At 32.9% G+C, this 20,000-nt stretch overlaps 1 protein-coding gene and 1 long non-coding RNA gene across 18 annotated transcripts in view; one reads left to right on the forward strand and one right to left on the reverse strand.

Moving 5' to 3' along the window:
* Positions 1-15,311, forward strand: part of dtnbb (dystrobrevin, beta b) — a 19,883-nt gene extending 4,572 nt beyond the window's left edge. For 3 of the 10 annotated variants that reach the window (XM_077621691.1, XM_077621689.1, XM_077621692.1), the window contains 14 exons: positions 1,008-1,098; positions 1,191-1,279; positions 1,423-1,536; positions 2,110-2,206; positions 2,299-2,319; positions 2,393-2,546; positions 2,607-2,696; positions 2,763-2,816; positions 3,392-5,852; positions 6,756-6,875; positions 11,187-11,310; positions 13,462-13,530; positions 13,702-13,803; positions 13,869-15,311. In XM_077621691.1, the coding sequence (XP_077477817.1) occupies positions 1,008-1,098; positions 1,191-1,279; positions 1,423-1,536; positions 2,110-2,206; positions 2,299-2,319; positions 2,393-2,546; positions 2,607-2,696; positions 2,763-2,816; positions 3,392-3,417 (736 nt within the window). In that variant the 3' untranslated portion in view covers positions 3,418-5,852; positions 6,756-6,875; positions 11,187-11,310; ... (1 more) ...; positions 13,702-13,803; positions 13,869-15,311. Of the gene's footprint in view, positions 1-1,007; positions 1,099-1,190; positions 1,280-1,422; positions 1,537-2,109; positions 2,207-2,298; positions 2,320-2,392; positions 2,547-2,606; positions 2,697-2,762; positions 2,817-3,391; positions 5,884-6,755; positions 6,876-11,186; positions 11,311-12,701; positions 12,822-13,461; positions 13,531-13,701; positions 13,804-13,868 lie in introns of all 10 variants that reach the window. The other 7 variants (XM_077621683.1, XM_077621686.1, XM_077621682.1 and 4 more) reach the window with 7 other exon arrangements.
* LOC144090298 (uncharacterized) overlaps positions 13,667-20,000 on the reverse strand; it is a 9,695-nt gene continuing 3,361 nt past the window's right edge. For 2 of the 8 annotated variants that reach the window (XR_013305335.1, XR_013305336.1), the window contains exons 3-9: positions 19,175-19,294; positions 17,119-17,242; positions 15,686-15,809; positions 14,752-14,979; positions 14,091-14,535; positions 13,875-13,997; positions 13,667-13,788 (exon numbers count right to left, since the gene is read on the reverse strand). This is a non-coding gene — a long non-coding RNA (uncharacterized LOC144090298). Of the gene's footprint in view, positions 14,536-14,751; positions 14,980-15,685; positions 15,810-17,118; positions 17,243-19,174; positions 19,295-20,000 lie in introns of all 8 variants that reach the window. The other 6 variants (XR_013305332.1, XR_013305334.1, XR_013305329.1 and 3 more) reach the window with 6 other exon arrangements.

A 20,000-nucleotide genomic window follows, 5' to 3' on the forward strand; every position in this document is an offset into this window, starting at 1 on the left:
TTGGGCGTGACAAAAAAGAGAGAGAGGGAAAGGACGCAGCTTTTCCGTGGCAGCATTCGCACCCACAGCATCAGCATCGTAGACAAATGTTGGATGTGTTTAATTTTCTTCATACAGCCTCTTTCTTGTTGGAGGTAAGCTGGATATGTATCTGTTCATTTTATTCACTGATTCGTTCATTTCTGTACCACTTATCTGCACGAAAAAAAGTTTTTAGTAACGTTTTTTATTTATTAAAAAAAAATCAAATTAATAGAGAATGATTGCAGTTTTATATCCCTTATCTACACTATTTAAAAAATATCTAAGGGAACATTTACTGTTTTTTTAGGGTTAGGCTTATCATTTTAACTGGGAGAAGTGACTTTAAATGCTTATCTTTCAGCGACGGGTTAAATGACGAGCCTATTAAGGGTTAAAACTTCCAAAATAGATTTGTAGTGGAGATACAGTATGATAAAAAGTAAATGACTTCTCTGCTAAATATAGCCTACTTCCAGCCCTAGATACATTTATTTCACAGCTAGTATTCCTAATTGTCACTGTCGTTCTTTTGAGGCTGCTTTTTTTGTTCTCTGGATCAGAGCGCTTTACAAGTCAGTTTAGAGAAGTAAAAATAGCATTTGGGACCAGTCGCCTGGACCAGAAGGACATTTTGGCAGCTTGATGTTCATCTGCTGTGCATTTAGGTTCCTGCTTGCCTTTCGTGTGGGGATCTAGATGCTTAATAAATCCAGTTTTTGAAAGCACGGATCACCATGTTAAAAGAAATGTAGGTTTAGCGGGTCTCCAATGCAAAGGGCCACAAAACCTAAACATTTCTGAGGAAAGTTTGAAAAATCAGTTTTCCCAAACCAACGTGAAATTTTACGCCATTTTGGTGATTGGTGATTTCCTTTAGTAGCTTCATGCATTGATGTGTTTTGCCAGATTGGACCCTCGACCCCCAAGTTTTGCCCACCTCGCATTTCCTTCATTTAGTGTGCCTTTTGAACTTTTCATTGCAGCGCCTTGGAGAGTCCAAGCCGACTGGATGAGGAGCACCGCCTCATCGCCCGCTATGCTGCGCGTCTAGCGGCCGAAGCGGGAAACTCCACGGTGAGAATTGACCTTTCGGTATTCTCTCACTGACCAGCCCGGCCGGCTTGAAAAACAAAACAAAAAATGATGTTTTTTTCCCCACCTGGCAGCAACAATGCCCTCCCTCCGACTTGACGTTCAACTTTGACGCCAACAAGCAGCAGAGGCAGCTGATTGCCGAGCTGGAGAATAAAAACAGGTGGGATTCCGCCGACAGGTTTGGGCCGTGAGCAAAATTCTTATCGACAGAATTTTGAAGAAAGGCTATGAATAACTGGCTTTTAATGGAATGTATGTGGCTTGAGCGACAAAGGTCCAACAAGTGTGTGATTTGTGGTTCAGGGAGATCCTGCAGGAGATCCAGAGGCTTCGTCTGGAACACGAGCAGGCTTCGCAGCCCACGCCGGAGAAGGCCCAGCAGAACCCCACGCTCCTCACAGAACTCAGGCTGCTCCGGTAACAAAGACCTTTAAAAAAAATCATCTTCTACATTTCAAAAAAAAATTTTTTTAATATATATGTGTGTGTATATATATATATATATATATATATATATATATATATATATATATATATATATATACATATATATACACACATATATATATATATATATATATATATATATATATATATATATATATACATACACATATATATATACATATACATATATACATACATATATATACATATATATATATACATATATACATACATACATACATACATACATATATATATACATATATATATATACACATATATATAGACGTGTATATGTATATATGTGTATATATGTATATGAAAAATATATTCTATATGGAATAGTATCGAATATCAAATAATGATTATAAATAATTATAACCTATTGATACCACAATGTTAAATATGGTTTAGAAGAAAAAGTAGTTGACCTAAAATTTGATGTATGTATGTTGAGGTTTTATTTTTTTATTTTATGTTTTTTTTTTATGTCAATGATCAAAAATACCCCTATATAAGTCACATTTGTAATGTGCATGTCAGACACAGGAAAGACGAACTGGAGCGACGTATGTCAGCCTTGCAGGAGAGTCGGCGGGAGCTCATGGTGCAGTTGGAGGGACTCATGAGGCTTCTCAAGGTTCGCCTCATTTACGCAACACATATTTTCATTTTAAATGATCTTTAAAAAAAAATAAAAAATGTTCCCATCTTCTGCGTGCTGACCGACAGGACGAGGAACAGAAGCAAGCGGTGAGTACCAAACCAAATGGATTTTCAGCCAATGAAAAACCCGAATAATGCCATTTGGGGTCTCGGTCGTCAGTCGGGGGGCTCCCCGCACTCGTCGCCCAGCCACAGCGCGGGCTGCTCCATGCCCATGCCGATTCGCTCCACCTCGGCCGGCTCCACCCCCACGCACACGCCCCAGGACTGTATGGCGGGCCTGGGGGGCGACGTGCTGGAGGCCTTCGCTCAGGGTGAGTCCAAAACGTCGTACGCAGAAAGAAAAATGAGTCATTGAAAAACACGGCTGTCAGGTGTACCTCGGAATCTGCGCAACGACCTCCTGGTGGCCGCCGACTCCATCACCAACACCATGTCGTCGCTAGTCAAAGAGCTCCACTCGGGTGAGAGGTCGCCGATCGAAAAATTGGACCAAAACGGAAAGTGACGTTTGCCTTTTATTTTCCAAGTGGACGACGTGGCGGATGAAGAAGAGGCCAACATGAGAAACGGAGGCGAGCGAGGTAAGCGGAAGACAAGTAGTGTATTTTTCGGACTATACGTCGCACTGAAGTATGAGTTATACAATATTATACGTTAAAATAATAGTAAAATAGAGAACAATGGAAAAAAGTCACCATATTAACTGTTTTTTTGGATAACAATAGCATAAAAACGTGCAAATTATAGTCCGGAAAATATGGTAGTAGTTTGTAATTCATTCATTCATCTTCTGAACCGGAGCTGCAGGGGTGCTGGAGCCTATCCCAGCTTCCTATGATTATTCACTGCTAGCCTCTCCCAGTTAAAATGAATTGGATGTCTAGCACAGCCAATGAATAAAGGGTTTATGATATTTGTTTAAGGTTGGTGTAAAGTTACTGCAGTCTTATTTAGATTAGTATATTGTCTTTAAAGACAATTCTATAAGCTGTTAAGTTACTGAAAATAGTTTGAAGCCATTACCATTTAGATGATTTTGATGAGAATTCTGTAAATATATTTTTGAAATGACTGATATTTCATGTATTTGATGCTTTTTTCAAAATACTGATTTTTTATTTTGTGTCCACATCTTTTTTTGTGTGCGTGTGTACAGGCACAATGCGAGTACAGAAGCAGTGAAATGTCTCGTCCACCGGCAACGATGATGACGACGCTGGCGTTAGCACGTTAGAATACTGCATGCTGTAATCCAAACACAATTTCACTATGTGAAAAACAAAAATCAAACTAAAAAAAACCCACTGTTTATTGACACCTGCAACGGGAGGTGTCTAAACAGCGAGTGTGTCGTCCCGTAAACACAAAATCATTATGTACAGTACACATTGGCCACGCCCATATGGTGCAAGTCCTGTTGCTTTTTAGCATTTGGTTCATTTTCAAAGCCATTTTTTTTATTTTTTTATTTTTTTGCATGACCACATCAGCCTAAAATTCGATTTGAATTAAATTTGGTGGCGACTGAGTGAACAGCATCGCCGTAGGGCATCAAAGCAACCACAAAATAGAATTTTTTGGCCTATTTTTTTTAGTTTATCATGCAGGCTTTCAGGCTATGTTACACGCTACACTGCTGCTACTGTGAACAACACGAGTACACAACTCTTCGCTTGAGTTTTGTGACTACGTGTGCTTTATCGAGCGAAGCCCGATGCTCAGGGACTGCAGAGCTACAAAATGGGAGCGCGTGAAACCGTTGTCAAATTCCGTCGAAAGTCAATAATGAAGTCAACAAATTGCTTTGTTAATTCATTCCGTGTGTGCGTGCTCGCGTGATTTTTTTTTTTGGAGGGTAAAGCATGTTGGTCAAGTGATAGTTTGTGTTTGTAGGTTTCTTTTGGTAGGTCACGTCATTTAAGAGGCTTAACAAATCCAAAATAAATTGATTTTTTTTGCAGGGGGTGAAGCCAAACCTTGGGGAGCTGGACCAATGAGAATGTGCATTTTTTGTCCTGCAAAGAATTGACATTATTCCAAATTTATCTGGATATTTTGCAATGATTAAGACATAATTGATGTAAAAATTAATTCTTTTTTTCCTTTCTTTTATCCTTTTTTGTTTGTCCCTAGAAGAAATTTTTTTATTTTTTTTTTAACTGAGTGAGGTTTGTTTTACATTTGATCTACTAATGTCCTGATTTTTAACTCCTAGGACTTGACCTCACTGCAAAAATGAGCTTACGTTATTGTTGTTGATTGGTTGGATAATCCTATGAAAAAAGTTAATGCAGATTCTTAAAGTTTAACAAAAGTGAACCAAAAGCAACAGAACTACAATGGATTTCCACACTACGGTCAGTAAAATCATATCTGTACGATCCATACAAAAATGTCATTTTTTTTATATTGAAATTCATGAAAAAATGCTAATTTCTGAAAAGTTAAACACAGATGACCCCAAAAAGAAAAAGTCTTTGGTTTGTGAAGAAAAAACATTTTATGCAGTTCAGTTTTTTTAATGACATCAAAATGAAACATTTTCCAACAAAACTTAACTCATCTAAAAAAAATACGCCACCTTAGTTACCAGTAGGGGGCACTCTACAGCCTGTAATAGTTTTAATTAGCTGTCAACAAAGAAGAATTGGAACCAAACAAATGTAGGTCCTCTTTTATCGTGCTTTAACTTTGTGATGTTTTCGACCCGATCGCTGCTTTTTTGGGACATTTTTGTGGCTTTTTAAATTGCTTGTCTTCTCCTAAGCCTCCCAAGTTTGTGCCAAACCGGAATGTCCGCGTTTTTAAATGTTTGCGCGTGTGTTTCGGTGCATGTCATTCACGCATTGCCTGGCCATGCTCACATTTTCATCGGATTCTTAAATTTCATTTTATCGTACAAGCAGAGCTCATTGGAAAAAAAAACAAAAGTGATGGAATTCTTTTCGTTTCTTTCAAACAATGTGCTAAAAAACCCAAACTGATGTTATCTATTAATGTCTATGTGTGCGCGTGCTTCCGCTATACATTTTGTTTCCTTTTCACTTTGTGTGTGGAAAAGACTGCCGGTCTTTATGTAAATAAAACAAATGTGAGATATTAAAATTTAAAATATGATTGGTCGTCGTTTGTCAATTGAGACACCATATTTTATGACCACTTGATCGACATTTAACACGTGGAAAACAGACTGAATAGGTACCCTCGAGAAACTGCAGTTGGGGTCGAATGCTTCCGTCGGCCATTTTGGCTCATTGCAAGTAGCTACTGTATGTTTATCCTTATACGTACATACAACTCTACTTTGAGCCTACGAGCATCCTCGTGGACAGGAGTGTTTTCCTACAAGGTGGTTAGACATGAACTAATGTTTATTGCTAAGATTTTAATTCACGACTAACCTCCCTATAGAAAAACACGTCGTGTTTTTAGATATGGTCTAAGCCTGCAGGGTTTATGTCCGTGTTTAATGATTTAACAGAACATTTGCATCCAATTTTCAGATGACATACCATGAGCCAAAATGGCGACTCCATGGCAACAATTGGTCCCGGTCCACATAAAGTGCCTTTGCCATCGTTATCTGTCCTTTGGAGAGGAAACGAACATCGGCAAAGGTAGGACACACATAATGTCTGCATATTTTAGGTATAATGCAAATTGGCGAGTGTTGACTTCTTTGGGTTAATAATAAGCAAACCATTGATCCGTGAACTCGGTGGGCCGGAGTTAACTTTAGAGTGCCACTAGAGGGTAGCCGTCAAAGACCATGTACAGTGGGGCTTTTTTTTCCTAAAAAAATGGCCATGTGTAGTAAGGCTTTAAAACAAAATGACCATGTATTGTCAGGGTCTTTTAAAAATGACCATGTATAGTAAGGCTTTTTTCTTAAAAAACGACATAGTATAGTAAGGATGTTTTTCTTAAAAAACGACATAGTATAGTGAGGCTTTTTTCTTAAAAAACGACATAGTATAGTAAGGCTTTTTTTCTTAAAAAACGACATAGTATAGTAAGGCTTTTTCCCCCCAAAAAACGACATTGTATAGTAAGGCTTTTTTTTTCTTAAAAAAATGACATAGTATAGTAAGGCTTTTTTTTTTTTTCTTAAAAAACGACATAGTATAGTAAGGCTTTTTTTCTTAAAAAATGACATAGCATAGTAAGGCTTTTTTTCCTAAAAAACGACATAGTATAGTAAGGCTTTTTTACTTAAAAAACGACATAGTATAGTAAGGCTTTTTTACTTAAAAAACGACATAGAATAGTAGCTTTTTTTTCTTAAAAAGCGACATAGAATAGTAGCTTTTTTTTCTTAAAAAACGACATAGTATAGTAAGGCTTTTTTTCTTAAAAAACGACATAGTATAGTAAGGCTTTTTTACTTAAAAAACGACATAGTATAGTAAGGCTTTTTTACTTAAAAAACGACATAGTATAGTAAGGCTTTCTTTTAAAAAATGACCATGTATAGTAAGCCTCATCTCATCTCATTTTCTGAACTGCTTTATCCTCATTAGGATAGCAGGGGATGCTGGAGCCAATCCCAGCTGTCTCCAGGCCAGAGGCAGCGGACATCCTGAATCGGTGGCCAGCCGATCTTAGGGTACAAGGAGACGGACAACCATGCACACTGTATAGTAAGTCTTTTTTCCTTAAAAACGACATAGTATAGTAAGGCTTTTTTCTCTCTTAAAAACGACATAGTATAGTAAGGCTTTTTTTTCTTAAAAAATGACATAGTATAGTAAGGCTCTCCCCCCCCAAAAAACGACATAGTATAGTAAGGCTTTTTTTTCTTAAAAAACGACCATGTATAGTAAGGCTTTTTTTTCTTAAAAAATGACCATGTATACTAAGGCTTTTTTCTTAAAAAACGACCATGTACAGTAGGCTTTTTTTCTTTAAAAAACGACCATGTATAGTAGGCTTTTTTTCTTTAAAAAATGACCATGTATAGTAAGGCTTTTTTCTTAAAAAAATGACCATGTATAGTAAGGCTTGATTCTTAAAAAAACGACCATGTATAGTAAGGCTTGATTCTTTAAAAAACGACATAGTATAGTAAGGCTTTTTTTCCCTTAAAAAAACGACATAGTATAGTAAGGCTTTTTTTCCCTTAAAAAAACGACATAGTATAGTAAGGCTTTATTTCTCAAAAATGACAGTTTAGTAAGGCTTTATTTCTCAAAAATGACAGTTTAGTAAGGCTTTATTTCTCAAAAAATGACATCGTGTAGTAAGGCTTTTTTCTTAAAAAACGACATAGTATAGTAAGGCTTTTTTTCTTAAAAAGCGACATAGTATAGTAAGGCTTTTTTTCTTAAAAAACGACAAAGTAGAGTAAGGCTTTTTTTGTAAAAAGCGACATAGTATAGTACGGCTTTTTTTCGTAAAATATGACATAGTATAGTAAGGCTTTTTAAAAATAAAAAACGACGTTGTATAGTAAGGTTTTTTTTCTTTAAAAAACGACAGTATAAATAGTAAGGCTTTTTTAATAATAAAAAACGACATAGTATAGTAAGGCTTTTTTCGTTAAAAAAACGACATAGTATATATAGTAAGGCTTTTTTAAATTAAAAAAAACGACATAGTATAGTAAGACTTTTTTTCTTAAAAACGACATATTATAGTAAGGCTTTTTTTTCATAAAAAACGATGTAGTATAGTAAGGCTTTTTTTTCATAAAAAAGGACAGTATAGTAAGGCTTTTTTTCATAAAAAAACGACATAGTATAGTAAGGCTTTTTTCATAAAAAACGACATAGTATTGTAAGGCTTTTTTCTTAAATAACGACATAGTATAGTAAGGCTTTTTTTCATAAAAAACGACATAGTTTAGTAAGGCTTTTTTCTTAAATAACGACATGGTATAGTAAGGCTTTTTTTTCATAAAAAAGGACATAGTATAGTAAGGCTTTTTTTCATAAAAAAACAACATAGTATAGTAAGGCTTTTTTCGTAAAATATGACATAGTACAGTACGGCTTTTTTTCTTTAAAAAATGACATAGTATATATAGTAAGACTTTTTAAAATAAAAAACAACATAGTATAGTAAGGCTTTTTTTCGTAAAAAAACGACATAGTATAGGAAGGCTTTTTTTTCGTAAAAAACGACATAGTATAGTAAGGCTTTTTTTCCATAAAAAACGACATAGTATAGTAAGGCTTTTTTTCTTAAAAAACGACAGTATAGTAAGGCTTTTTTTCCTTAAAAAAACAACATAGTATAGTAAGGCTTTTTTTTCGTAAAATATGACATAGTATAGTAAGGCTTTTTTAAAATAAAAAACGACATATTATGGTAAGGCTTTTTTTCTTAAAAAGCGACATAATATATATAGTAAGGCTTTTTAAATAAAAAAACGACATACTATAGTAAGGCTTTTTTTCTCAAAAAACAACATAGTATAGTAAGGCTTTTTTTCTTAAAAAATGACAGTGTAGTAAGGCTTTTTTCTTAAAAAACAACATAGTATAGTAAGGCTTTTTTTGTAAAAAGCGACATAGTATAGTACGGCTTTTTTTCGTAAAATATGACTTAGTATAGTAAGGCTTTTTTAAAATAAAAAACGACGTTGTATAGTAAGGCTTTTTTTCTTTAAAAAACAACAGTATATATAGTAAGGCTTTTTTAAATAAAAAAAACGACATAGTATAGTAAGGCTTTTTTTGTAAAAAAACGACATAGTATATATAGTAAGGCTTTTTTAAATAAAAAAAACGACATAGTATAGTAAGGCTTTTTTTATTAAAAACGACATATTATAGTAAGGCTTTTCTTTTCATAAAAAACGATGTAGTATAGTAAGGCTTTTTTTTTCATAAAAAAGGACAGTATAGTAAGGCTTTTTTTCATAAAAAAAACGACATAGTATAGTAAGGCTTTTTTCATAAAAAACGACATAGTATAGTAAGGCTTTTTTCTTAAAAAAATGACCATGTGTAGTAAGGCTTTTTTCTTAAAAAAATGACCATGTATAGTAAGGCTTTTTTTCTCAAAAAACGACATAGTATAGTAAGGCTTTTTTCCCCCTTAAAAAACGACATAGTTTAGTAAGGCTTTATTTCTCAAAAAATGACATAGTATAGTAAGGCTTTTTTTCTTTAAAAAAGACCTAGTATAGTAAGGCTTTTTTTCATAAAAAACAACATAGTATAGTAAGGCTTTTTTCTTAAATAACGACATAGTATAGTAAGGCTTTTTTTCCATAAAAAAACGACATAGTATAGTAAGGCTTTTTTCTTAAAAAACGACAGTATAGTAAGGCTTTTTTTCCTTAAAAAAACAACATAGTATAGTAAGGCTTCTTTTTTGTAAAATATGACATAGTATAGTAAGGCTTTTTTAAAATAAAAAACGACATAGTATGGTAAGGCTTTTTTTCTTAAAAAGCGACATAATATATATAGTAAGGCTTTTTTAATAAAAAAACGACATAGTATAGTAAGGCTTTTTTTCTCAAAAAACAACATAGTATAGTAAGGCTTTTTTTCTTAAAAAATGACATAGTGTAGTAAGGCTTTTTTCTTAAAAAACAACATAGTATAGTAAGGTTTTTTTTCTTAAAAAGCGACATAGTATAGTAAGGCTTTTTTTCTTAAAAACGACATAGTATAGTAAGGCTTTTTTTGTAAAAAGCGACATAGTATAGTACGGCTTTTTTTCGTAAAATATGACATAGTATAGTAAGGCTTTTTTTAATAAAAAAAACGACATAGTATAGTAAGGCTTTTTTTGTAAAAAAACGACATAGTATATATAGTGAGGCTTTTTTAAATAAAAAAAACGACATAGTATAGTAAGGCTTTTTTTCCTTAAAAACGACATATTATAGTAAGGCTTTTTTTTTCATAAAAAACGATGTAGTATAGTAAGGCTTTTTTTTCATAAAAAAGGACAGTATAGTAAGGCTTTTTTTCATAAAAAAACGACATAGTATAATAAGGCTTTTTTCATAAAAAACGACATAGTATAGTAAGGCTTTTTTCTTAAAAAAATGACCATGTGTAGTAAGGCTTTTTTCTTTAAAAAATGACCATGTATAGTAAGGCTTTTTTTCTCAAAAAACGACATAGTATAGTAAGGCTTTTTTCCCCTTAAAAAACGACATAGTTTAGTAAGGCTTTATTTCTCAAAAAATGACATAGTATAGTAAGGCTTTTTTTCTTTAAAAAAGACATAGTATAGTAAGGCTTTTTTTCATAAAAAAACGACATAGTATAGTAAGGCTTTTTTCTTAAATAACGACATAGTATAGTAAGGCTTTTTTTTCATAAAAAACGACATAGTATAGTAAGGCTTTTTTCTTAAATAACGACATAGTATAGTAAGGCTTTTTTTTCATAAAAAAGGACAGTATAGTAAGGCTTTTTTTCATAAAAAAACAACATAGTATAGTAAGGCTTTTTTCGTAAAATATGACATAGTATAGTACGGCTTTTTTTCTTTAAAAAACGACATAGTATATATAGTAAGACTTTTTAAAATAAAAAACAACATAGTATAGTAAGGCTTTTTTTCTTAAAAACGACAGTATAGTAAGGCTTTTTTTCCTTTAAAAAAACAACATAGTATAGTAAGGTTTTTTTTCGTAAAATATGACATAGTATAGTAGGGCTTTTTTAAAATAAAAAACGACATAGTATGATAAGGCTTTTTTTTCTTAAAAAGCGACATAATATATATAGTAAGGCTTTTTAAATAAAAAAAACGACATAGTATAGTAAGGCTTTTTTTCTTTAAAAAACGACATAGTATAGTAAGGCTTTTTGTCCTTAAAAAACGACATAGTATAGTAAGGCTTTTTTTACTTAAAAAACGACATAGTATAGTAAGGCTTTTTTTCTTAAACGACATAGTATAGTAAGGCTTTCTTTAAAAAAATGACCATGTATAGTAAGCTTCATCTCATACCATTTTCTGAACCGCTTTATCCTCATTAGGATAGCGGGGGATGCTGGAGCCAATCCCAGCTGTCTCCAGGCCAGAGGCGGCGGACATCCTGAATCGGTGGCCAGCCGATCTTAGGGTACAAGGAGACGGACAACCATGCACACACACTGTATAGTAAGTCTTTTTTCCTTAAAAACGACATAGTATAGTAAGGCTTTTTTCTCTCTTAAAAACGACATAGTATAGTAAGGCTTTTTTTCTTAAAAAATGACATAGTATAGTAAGGCTTTCCCCTCCCAAAAAACGACATAGTATAGTAAGGCTTTTTTTTCTTAAAAAACGACATAGTATAGTAAGGCTTTTTTTTTCTTAAACGACATAGTATAGTAAGGCTTTTTTTCTTAAAAAATGACATAGTATAGTAAGGCTTTTTTTCCTAAAAAATGACATAGTATAGTAAGGCTTTTTTCTTAAAAAAAAAAAACGACATAGTATAGTAAGGCTTTTTTTCTTAAAAAACGACATAGTATAGTAAGGCTTTTCCCCCCCAAAAAACGACATAGTATAGTAAGGCTTTTTTTTCTTAAAAAACGACATAGTATAGTAAGGCTTTTTTTTTTTCTTAAAAAACGACATAGTATAGTAAGGCTTTTTTTCTTAAAAAATGACATAGTATAGTAAGGCTTTTTTTCCTAAAAAACGACATAGTATAGTAAGGCTTTTTTCTTTTAAAAAAACGACATAGTATAGTAAGGCTTTTTTTCTTAAAAAACGACATAGTTTAGTAAGGCTTTTTTACTTAAAAAACGACATAGTATAGTAAGGCTTTTTTTTCTTAAAATAGAATAGTAAGGCTTTTTTTCCTAAAAAACGACATAGTATAGTAAGGCTTTTTTCTTTAAAAAAACGACATAGTATAGTAAGGCTTTTTTCTCTCTTAAAAACGACATTGTATAGTAAGGCTTTTTTTCTTAAAAAATGACATAGTATAGTAAGGCTTTCCCCTCCCAAAAAACGACATAGTATAGTAAGGCTTTTTTTTCTTAAAAAACGACATAGTATAGTAAGGCTTTTTTTTCCTTAAACGACATAGTATAGTAAGGCTTTTTTTCTTAAAAAATGACATAGTATAGTAAGGCTTTTTTTTCCTAAAAAATGACATAGTATAGTAAGGCTTTTTTCTTTAAAAAAAAAACGACATAGTATAGTAAGGCTTTTTTTCTTAAAAAACGACATAGTATAGTAAGGCTTTTCCCCCCCAAAAAACGACATAGTATAGTAAGGCTTTTTTTTCTTAAAAAACGACATAGTATAGTAAGGCTTTCCCCCCCCCAAAAACGACATAGTATAGTAAGGCTTTTTTTCTTAAAAAACGACATAGTATTGTAAGCCTTTTTTCTTTAAAAACGACATAGTATTGTAAGCCTTTTTTCTTTAAAAACGACATAGTATAGTAAGGCTTTTTTTCTTAAACGACATAGTATAGTAAGGCTTTCTTTTAAAAAATGACCATGTATAGTAAGCCTCATCTCATCTCATTTTCTGAACTGCTTTATCCTCATTAGGATAGCGGGGGATGCTGGAGCCAATCCCAGCTGTCTCCAGGCCAGAGGCAGCGGACATCCTAAATCGGTGGCCAGCCGATCTTAGGGTACAAGGAGACGGACAACCATGCACACTGTATAGTAAGTCTTTTTTCCTTAAAAACGACATAGTATAGTAAGGCTTTTTTCTCTCTTAAAAACGACATAGTATAGTAAGGCTTTTTTTCTTAAAAAACGACATGTATAGTAAGGCTTTTTTAAAATAAAAAACGACATAGTATGGTAAGGCTTTTTTTCTTAAAAAGCGACATAATATATATAGTAAGGCTTTTTTAATAAAAAAACGACATAGTATAGTAAGGCTTTTTTTGTAAAAAGCGACATAGTATAGTACGGCTTTTTTTCGTAAAATATGACATAGTATAGTAAGGCTTTTTTAAAATAAAAAACGACGTTGTATAGTAAGGCTTTTTTTCCTTAAAAAAAACAACATAGTATAGTAAGGCTTTTTTAAAATAAAAAACGACATAGTATGTAAGGCTTTTTTTCTTAAAAAGCGACATAATATATATAGTAAGGCTTTTTTAATAAAAAAAACGACATAGTATAGTAAGGCTTTTTTTCTTTAAAAAACGACATAGTATAGTAAGGCTTTTTTTCTTAAAAAACGACATAGTATTGTAAGCCTTTTTTCTTTAAAAACGACATAGTATAGTAAGGCTTTTTTCGTAAAAAAATGACCATATATAGTAAGGCTTTTTTCTTGTGGTCTCTCTGACAGGATGGAGTAGGTTTGGGACCAGCTTGTGGATGAAGTGCCGCCCCGACCGGTCGCCTTCGTATTGGCTCGGTATGTGATGTCTCGCCTGGTTGCAGCGATCATAGTGCGTGTGCATAGCCACATCCCCTTACAAAAAAACTTTTTAGAATGGAAAAATATATTTCTTATAAATCAAAGTGAAGGTCACATAATAGAACAAGAGATATACTTGGATGTCAACTTTTATTTTTATTTTTTCAGATGAGTGACAAAGGCAACAATGGATGACTTCTGTGATGGACAGTCTTCCAACGAAAAGGTTTCCCAAACTGTGGAGAGCGAGGATACCTGAAGACAAAAAAAGTAAGTTTAAAAGAGACATTCATGTTGCTGTGCAGAAAATATTTCTTTTCTTTTGTTTTTCTTAGACTCACCTGTGGATGGCGGTGATGTAGGATTTCGATTTCACCAGGTGGCTGACCTGGCCTCAATAGTAGAGCACCAATTTACCATACAAAAGGTAATTGGTTAGATTCCCCGCCTCCTCCAACTTCTCACTTTTCAGGTCAAATAAAAACCGAGTGGGCAGGACCATACTTTTTAGGGCGGTGGCTTATACACTTAGTTCAATGAGTCGAGCGCCCTCCTACCGAAAATACTTGGCCTGTCCAAGTTTAGTGGGTGTGTGGGTGGGCCCCTTGGCGCACACAGTTGAGTATGCGCCTACCGCCGAGTGGAGGCTGGTTCGCGTCCCGCAGACGTACTCTTGGTGCCTCTCCCCGCCTTCGGCGGGGAGAGACACCTGCGACATGAGAATAATTACCTTTTACTAAAAAATACTTTAAAAATTAAATTTTACATTGAATCATTACATCAAAATGAGTTTAAAAAAAGTAGGCAGGCGGCTTGCACACTTAGCCAAATTACTCGAGCGCCCTCTTACCGAAAATACTTGGCCTGTCGAAGTTTAGTGGGTGTGTGGGTGGGCCCCTTGGCGCACACAGTTGAGTATGCGCCTACCGCCGAGTGGAGGCTGGTTCGCGTCCCGCAGACGTACTCTTGGTGCCTCTCCCCGCCTTCGGCGGGGAGAGACACCTGCGACAAAAGACTAATTACCTTTTACTAAAAAATACTTTAGAAATTAAATTTTACATTGAATCATTACATCAAAATGAGTTAAAAAAAAAAACTAAGACACTGGCTATTAGCTAGGAATTCAAATAAGCCACCCAAAAAGCTTTATTGGACAGGACCATGCTGAGTAGGGAGGCGGCTTGCACACTTAGCCAAATTACTCGAGCGCTCTCTTACCGAAAATACTTAGCCGGTCGAAGTTCAGTGGGACGGTGGGAGGGGTCACGTGACCAAAGTGATGATGACAATCGCACCTGCAGATCAGTGAGGATTTGCCCTCCAGCGTCGTCGTCGTCCGCCTGCATCTGGGGGAGCCGTCCAAAAGCATGACCGTGTCAGCCTCCGCTCACTGGGGCGCCGGAGACTCCTGGAGGAAGGCGCAATCCGGGGTGCGCCGGTACGAGTCTGTCAACAAACAAGGCAAGGCGTTAGGTAACTTGTGGGGAACATTTCCTCTATGCTGTAGCTTACATTCAACAAATATCTTGGACGTACACAAACTTTGTGAGGATGAGCCAGAAGCCAAGATTCATTCATTATGTATACAATAAAGTCAAATATGACTATTATTGCTCAAATGCCTCACAATGTGTTTTTTTTGTATTTTTAAAGAAAATAGCCTTACTATACATGGTCATTTTTTTTATAAATAAAAGCCTTACTATACATGGTCATTTTTGTATAAATAAAAGCCTTACTATACATGTCATTTTTGTATAAATAAAAGCCTTACAATACATGGTCCTTGTTTTTTTAAGAAAAACACTTTACTATACATGGTCATTTTTTAAAGAAATGAGCCTTACTATACTATTGTAAGAAAAAAGCCTTACTATACCATGTCGTTTTTTAAGAAAAAAAGCCTTACTATACTATGTCGTTTTTTTAAGAAAAAAAGCCTTACTATGTCGTTTTTTAAGAAAAAAAAAGCCTTACTATACTATGCCGTTTTTTAAGGAAAAAAGCCTTACCATACTATGTCGTTTTTTAAGAAAAAAGCCTTACTATACTATGTCGTTTTTTAAGAAAAAAAGCCTTACTATACTATGTCGTTTTTAAGAGAGAAAAAAGCCTTACTATACTATGTCGTTTTTAAGGAAAAAAGACTTACTATACAGTGTGTGTGCATGGTTGTCCGTCTCCTTGTACCCTAAGATCGGCTGGCCACCGGTTCAGGATGTCCGCTGCCTCTGGCCTGGAGACAGCTGGGATTGGCTCCAGCATCCCCCGCTATCCTAATGAGGATAAAGATGTTCAGAAAATGAGATGAGATGAGGCGGACTATACATGGTCATTTTTTAAAAGAAAGCCTTACTATACTATGTCGTTTAAGAAAAAAAGCCTTACTATACTATGTCGTTTTTTAAGTAAAAAAGCCTTACTATACTATGTCATTTTTTAAGAAAAAAAGCCTTACTATACTATGTCATTTTTTAAGAAAAAAAGCCTTACTATACTATGTCGTTTTTTTTAAAGAAAAAAGCCTTACTACACTATGTCGTTTTTTAGGAAAAAAAGCCTTACTATACTATGTCATTTTTTAAGAAAAAAAGCCTTACTATACTATGTCGTTTTTTAAGAAAAAAAGGCTTACTATACTATGTCGTTTTTTGGGGGGGAAAAGCCTTACTATACTATGTTGTTTTTTAAGAAAAAAAGCCTTACTATACTATGTCGTTTTTTAAGAAAAAAAGCCTCACTATACTATGTCGTTTTTTAAGAAAAAAATCCTTACTATACTATGTCGTTTTTTAAGAAAAAAAGCCTTACTATACTATGTCGTTTTTTAGGAAAAAAAGCCTTACTATACTATGTCATTTTTTAAGAAAAAAAGCCTTACTATACTATGTCGTTTTTTAAGAAAAAAAGCCTTACTATACTATGTCGTTTTTTTTAAAAGAAAAAAACCTTACTATACTATGTCGTTTTTTAAGAAAAAAAGCCTTACTATACTATGTCGTTTTTTAAGAAAAAAAAAGCCTCACTATACTATGTCGTTTTTTAAGAAAAAAATCCTTACTATACTATGTCGTTTTTTAAGAAAAAAGCCTTACTATATTATGTCGTTTTTTTAAAAAAAAAAGCCTTACTATACTATGTTGTTTTTTTAAAGAAAAAAGCCTTACTATACTATGTCGTTTTTTTAAAAAGAAAAAACCTTACTATACTATGTCGTTTTTAAAGAAAAAAGGCTTACAATACTATGTCGTTTTTTAAGAAAAAAAGCCTTACTATTCTATTTTAAGAAAAACAGCCTTACTATACTATGTCGTTTTTTAAGTAAAAAAGCCTTACTATACTATGTCGTTTTTTAAGAAAAAAAGTCTTACTATACTATGTCGTTTTTTTAAAAGAAAAAAGCCTTACTATACTATGTCATTTTTTAAGAAAAAAAGCCTTACTATACTATGTCGTTTTTTAAGAAAAAAAAAGCCTTACTATACTATGTCGTTTTTTGGGGGGGAAAAGCCTTACTATACTATGTCGTTTTTTAAGAAAAAAAGCCTTACTATACTATGTCGTTTTTAAGGAAAAAAGACTTACTATACAGTGTGTGTGCATGGTTGTCCGTCTCCTTGTACCCTAAGATCGGCTGGCCACCGATTCAGGATGTCCGCTGCCTCTGGCCTGGAGACAGCTGGGATTGGCTCCAGCATCCCCCGCTATCCTAATGAGGATAAAGATGTTCAGAAAATGAGATGAGATGAGGCTTACTATACATGGTCATTTTTTAAAAGAAAGCCTTACTATACTATGTCGTTTAAGAAAAAAAGCCTTACTATACTATGTCGTTTTTTAAGTAAAAAAGCCTTACTATACTATGTCATTTTTTAAGAAAAAAAGCCTTACTATACTATGTCATTTTTTAAGAAAAAAAGCCTTACTATATTATGTCGTTTTTTTTTAAAGAAAAAAGCCTTACTACACTATGTCGTTTTTTAGGAAAAAAAGCCTTACTATACTATGTCATTTTTTAAGAAAAAAAGCCTTACTATACTATGTCGTTTTTTAAGAAAAAAAGGCTTACTATACTATGTCGTTTTTTGGGGGGGAAAAGCCTTACTATACTATGTTGTTTTTTAAGAAAAAAAGCCTTACTATACTATGTCGTTTTTTAAGAAAAAAAGCCTCACTATACTATGTCGTTTTTTAAGAAAAAAATCCTTACTATACTATGTCGTTTTTTAAGAAAAAAAGCCTTACTATACTATGTCGTTTTTTAGGAAAAAAAGCCTTACTATACTATGTCATTTTTTAAGAAAAAAAGCCTTACTATACTATGTCGTTTTTTAAGAAAAAAAGCCTTACTATACTATGTCGTTTTTTTTAAAGAAAAAAACCTTACTATACTATGTCGTTTTTTAAGAAAAAAAGCCTTACTATACTATGTCGTTTTTTAAGAAAAAAAAAGCCTCACTATACTATGTCGTTTTTTAAGAAAAAAATCCTTACTATACTATGTCGTTTTTTAAGAAAAAAGCCTTACTATATTATGTCGTTTTTTTAAAGAAAAAAGCCTTACTATACTATGTTGTTTTTTTAAAGAAAAAAGCCTTACTATACTATGTCGTTTTTTTAAAAAGAAAAAACCTTACTATACTATGTCGTTTTTAAAGAAAAAAGGCTTACAATACTATGTCGTTTTTTAAGAAAAAAAGCCTTACTATTCTATTTTAAGAAAAAAAGCCTTACTATACTATGTCGTTTTTTAAGTAAAAAAGCCTTACTATACTATGTCGTTTTTAAAGAAAAAAGGCTTACAATACTATGTCGTTTAAGAAAAAAAGCCTTACTATTCTATTTTAAGAAAAAAAGCCTTACTATACTATGTCGTTTTTTAAGTAAAAAAGCCTTACTATACTATGTCATTTTTTAAGAAAAAAAGCCTTACTATACTATGTCGTTTTTTTTAAAGAAAAAAGCCTTACTATACTATGTCGTTTTTTTTTAAAGAAAAAAACCTTACTCTACTATGTCGTTTTTTAAGAAAAAAAGCCTTACTATACTATGTCGTTTTTTAAGAAAAAAAAAGCCTCACTATACTATGTCGTTTTTTAAGAAAAAAATCCTTACTATACTATGTCGTTTTTTAAGAAAAAAGCCTTACTATATTATGTCGTTTTTTTAAAGAAAAAAGCCTTACTATACTATGTTGTTTTTTTAAAGAAAAAAGCCTTACTATACTATGTCGTTTTTTTAAAAAGAAAAAACCTTACTATACTATGTCGTTTTTAAAGAAAAAAGGCTTACAATACTATGTCGTTTTTTAAGAAAAAAAGCCTTACTATTCTATTTTAAGAAAAAAAGCCTTACTATACTATGTCGTTTTTTAAGTAAAAAAGCCTTACTATACTATGTCGTTTTTTAAGAAAAAAAGTCTTACTATACTATGTCGTTTTTTTTAAAGAAAAAAGCCTTACTATACTATGTCATTTTTTAAGAAAAAAAAAGCCTTACTATACTATGTCGTTTTTTAAGAAAAAAAAAGCCTTACTATACTATGTCGTTTTTTGGGGGGGAAAAGCCTTACTATACTATGTCGTTTTTTAAGAAAAAAAGCCTTACTATACTATGTCGTTTTTAAGGAAAAAAGACTTACTATACAGTGTGCATGGTTGTCCGTCTCCTTGTACCCTAAGATCGGCTGGCCACCGATTCAGGATGTCCGCTGCCTCTGGCCTGGAGACAGCTGGGATTGGCTCCAGCATCCCCCGCTATCCTAATGAGGATAAAGATGTTCAGAAAATGAGATGAGATGAGGCTTACTATACATGGTCATTTTTTAAAAGAAAGCCTTACTATACTATGTCGTTTAAGAAAAAAAGCCTTACTATACTATGTCGTTTTTTAAGTAAAAAAGCCTTACTATACTATGTCATTTTTTAAGAAAAAAAGCCTTACTATACTATGTCATTTTTTAAGAAAAAAAGCCTTACTATACTATGTCGTTTTTTTTTAAAGAAAAAAGCCTTACTACACTATGTCGTTTTTTAGGAAAAAAAGCCTTACTATACTATGTCATTTTTTAAGAAAAAAAGCCTTACTATACTATGTCGTTTTTTAAGAAAAAAAGGCTTACTATACTATGTCGTTTTTTTGGGGGGAAAAGCCTTACTATACTATGTTGTTTTTTAAGAAAAAAAGCCTTACTATACTATGTCGTTTTTTAAGAAAAAAAGCCTCACTATACTATGTCGTTTTTTAAGAAAAAAATCCTTACTATACTATGTCGTTTTTTAAGAAAAAAAGCCTTACTATACTATGTCGTTTTTTTAAGAAAAAAAGCCTTACTATACTATGTCGTTTTTTTTAAAGAAAAAAACCTTACTATACTATGTCGTTTTTTAAGAAAAAAAGCCTTACTATACTATGTCGTTTTTTAAGAAAAAAAAAGCCTCACTATACTATGTCGTTTTTTAAGAAAA

The sequence above is a fragment of the Stigmatopora argus genome, chromosome 15, assembly GCF_051989625.1.
Source record: "Stigmatopora argus isolate UIUO_Sarg chromosome 15, RoL_Sarg_1.0, whole genome shotgun sequence".
Lineage (NCBI taxonomy): Eukaryota > Metazoa > Chordata > Actinopteri > Syngnathiformes > Syngnathidae > Stigmatopora > Stigmatopora argus.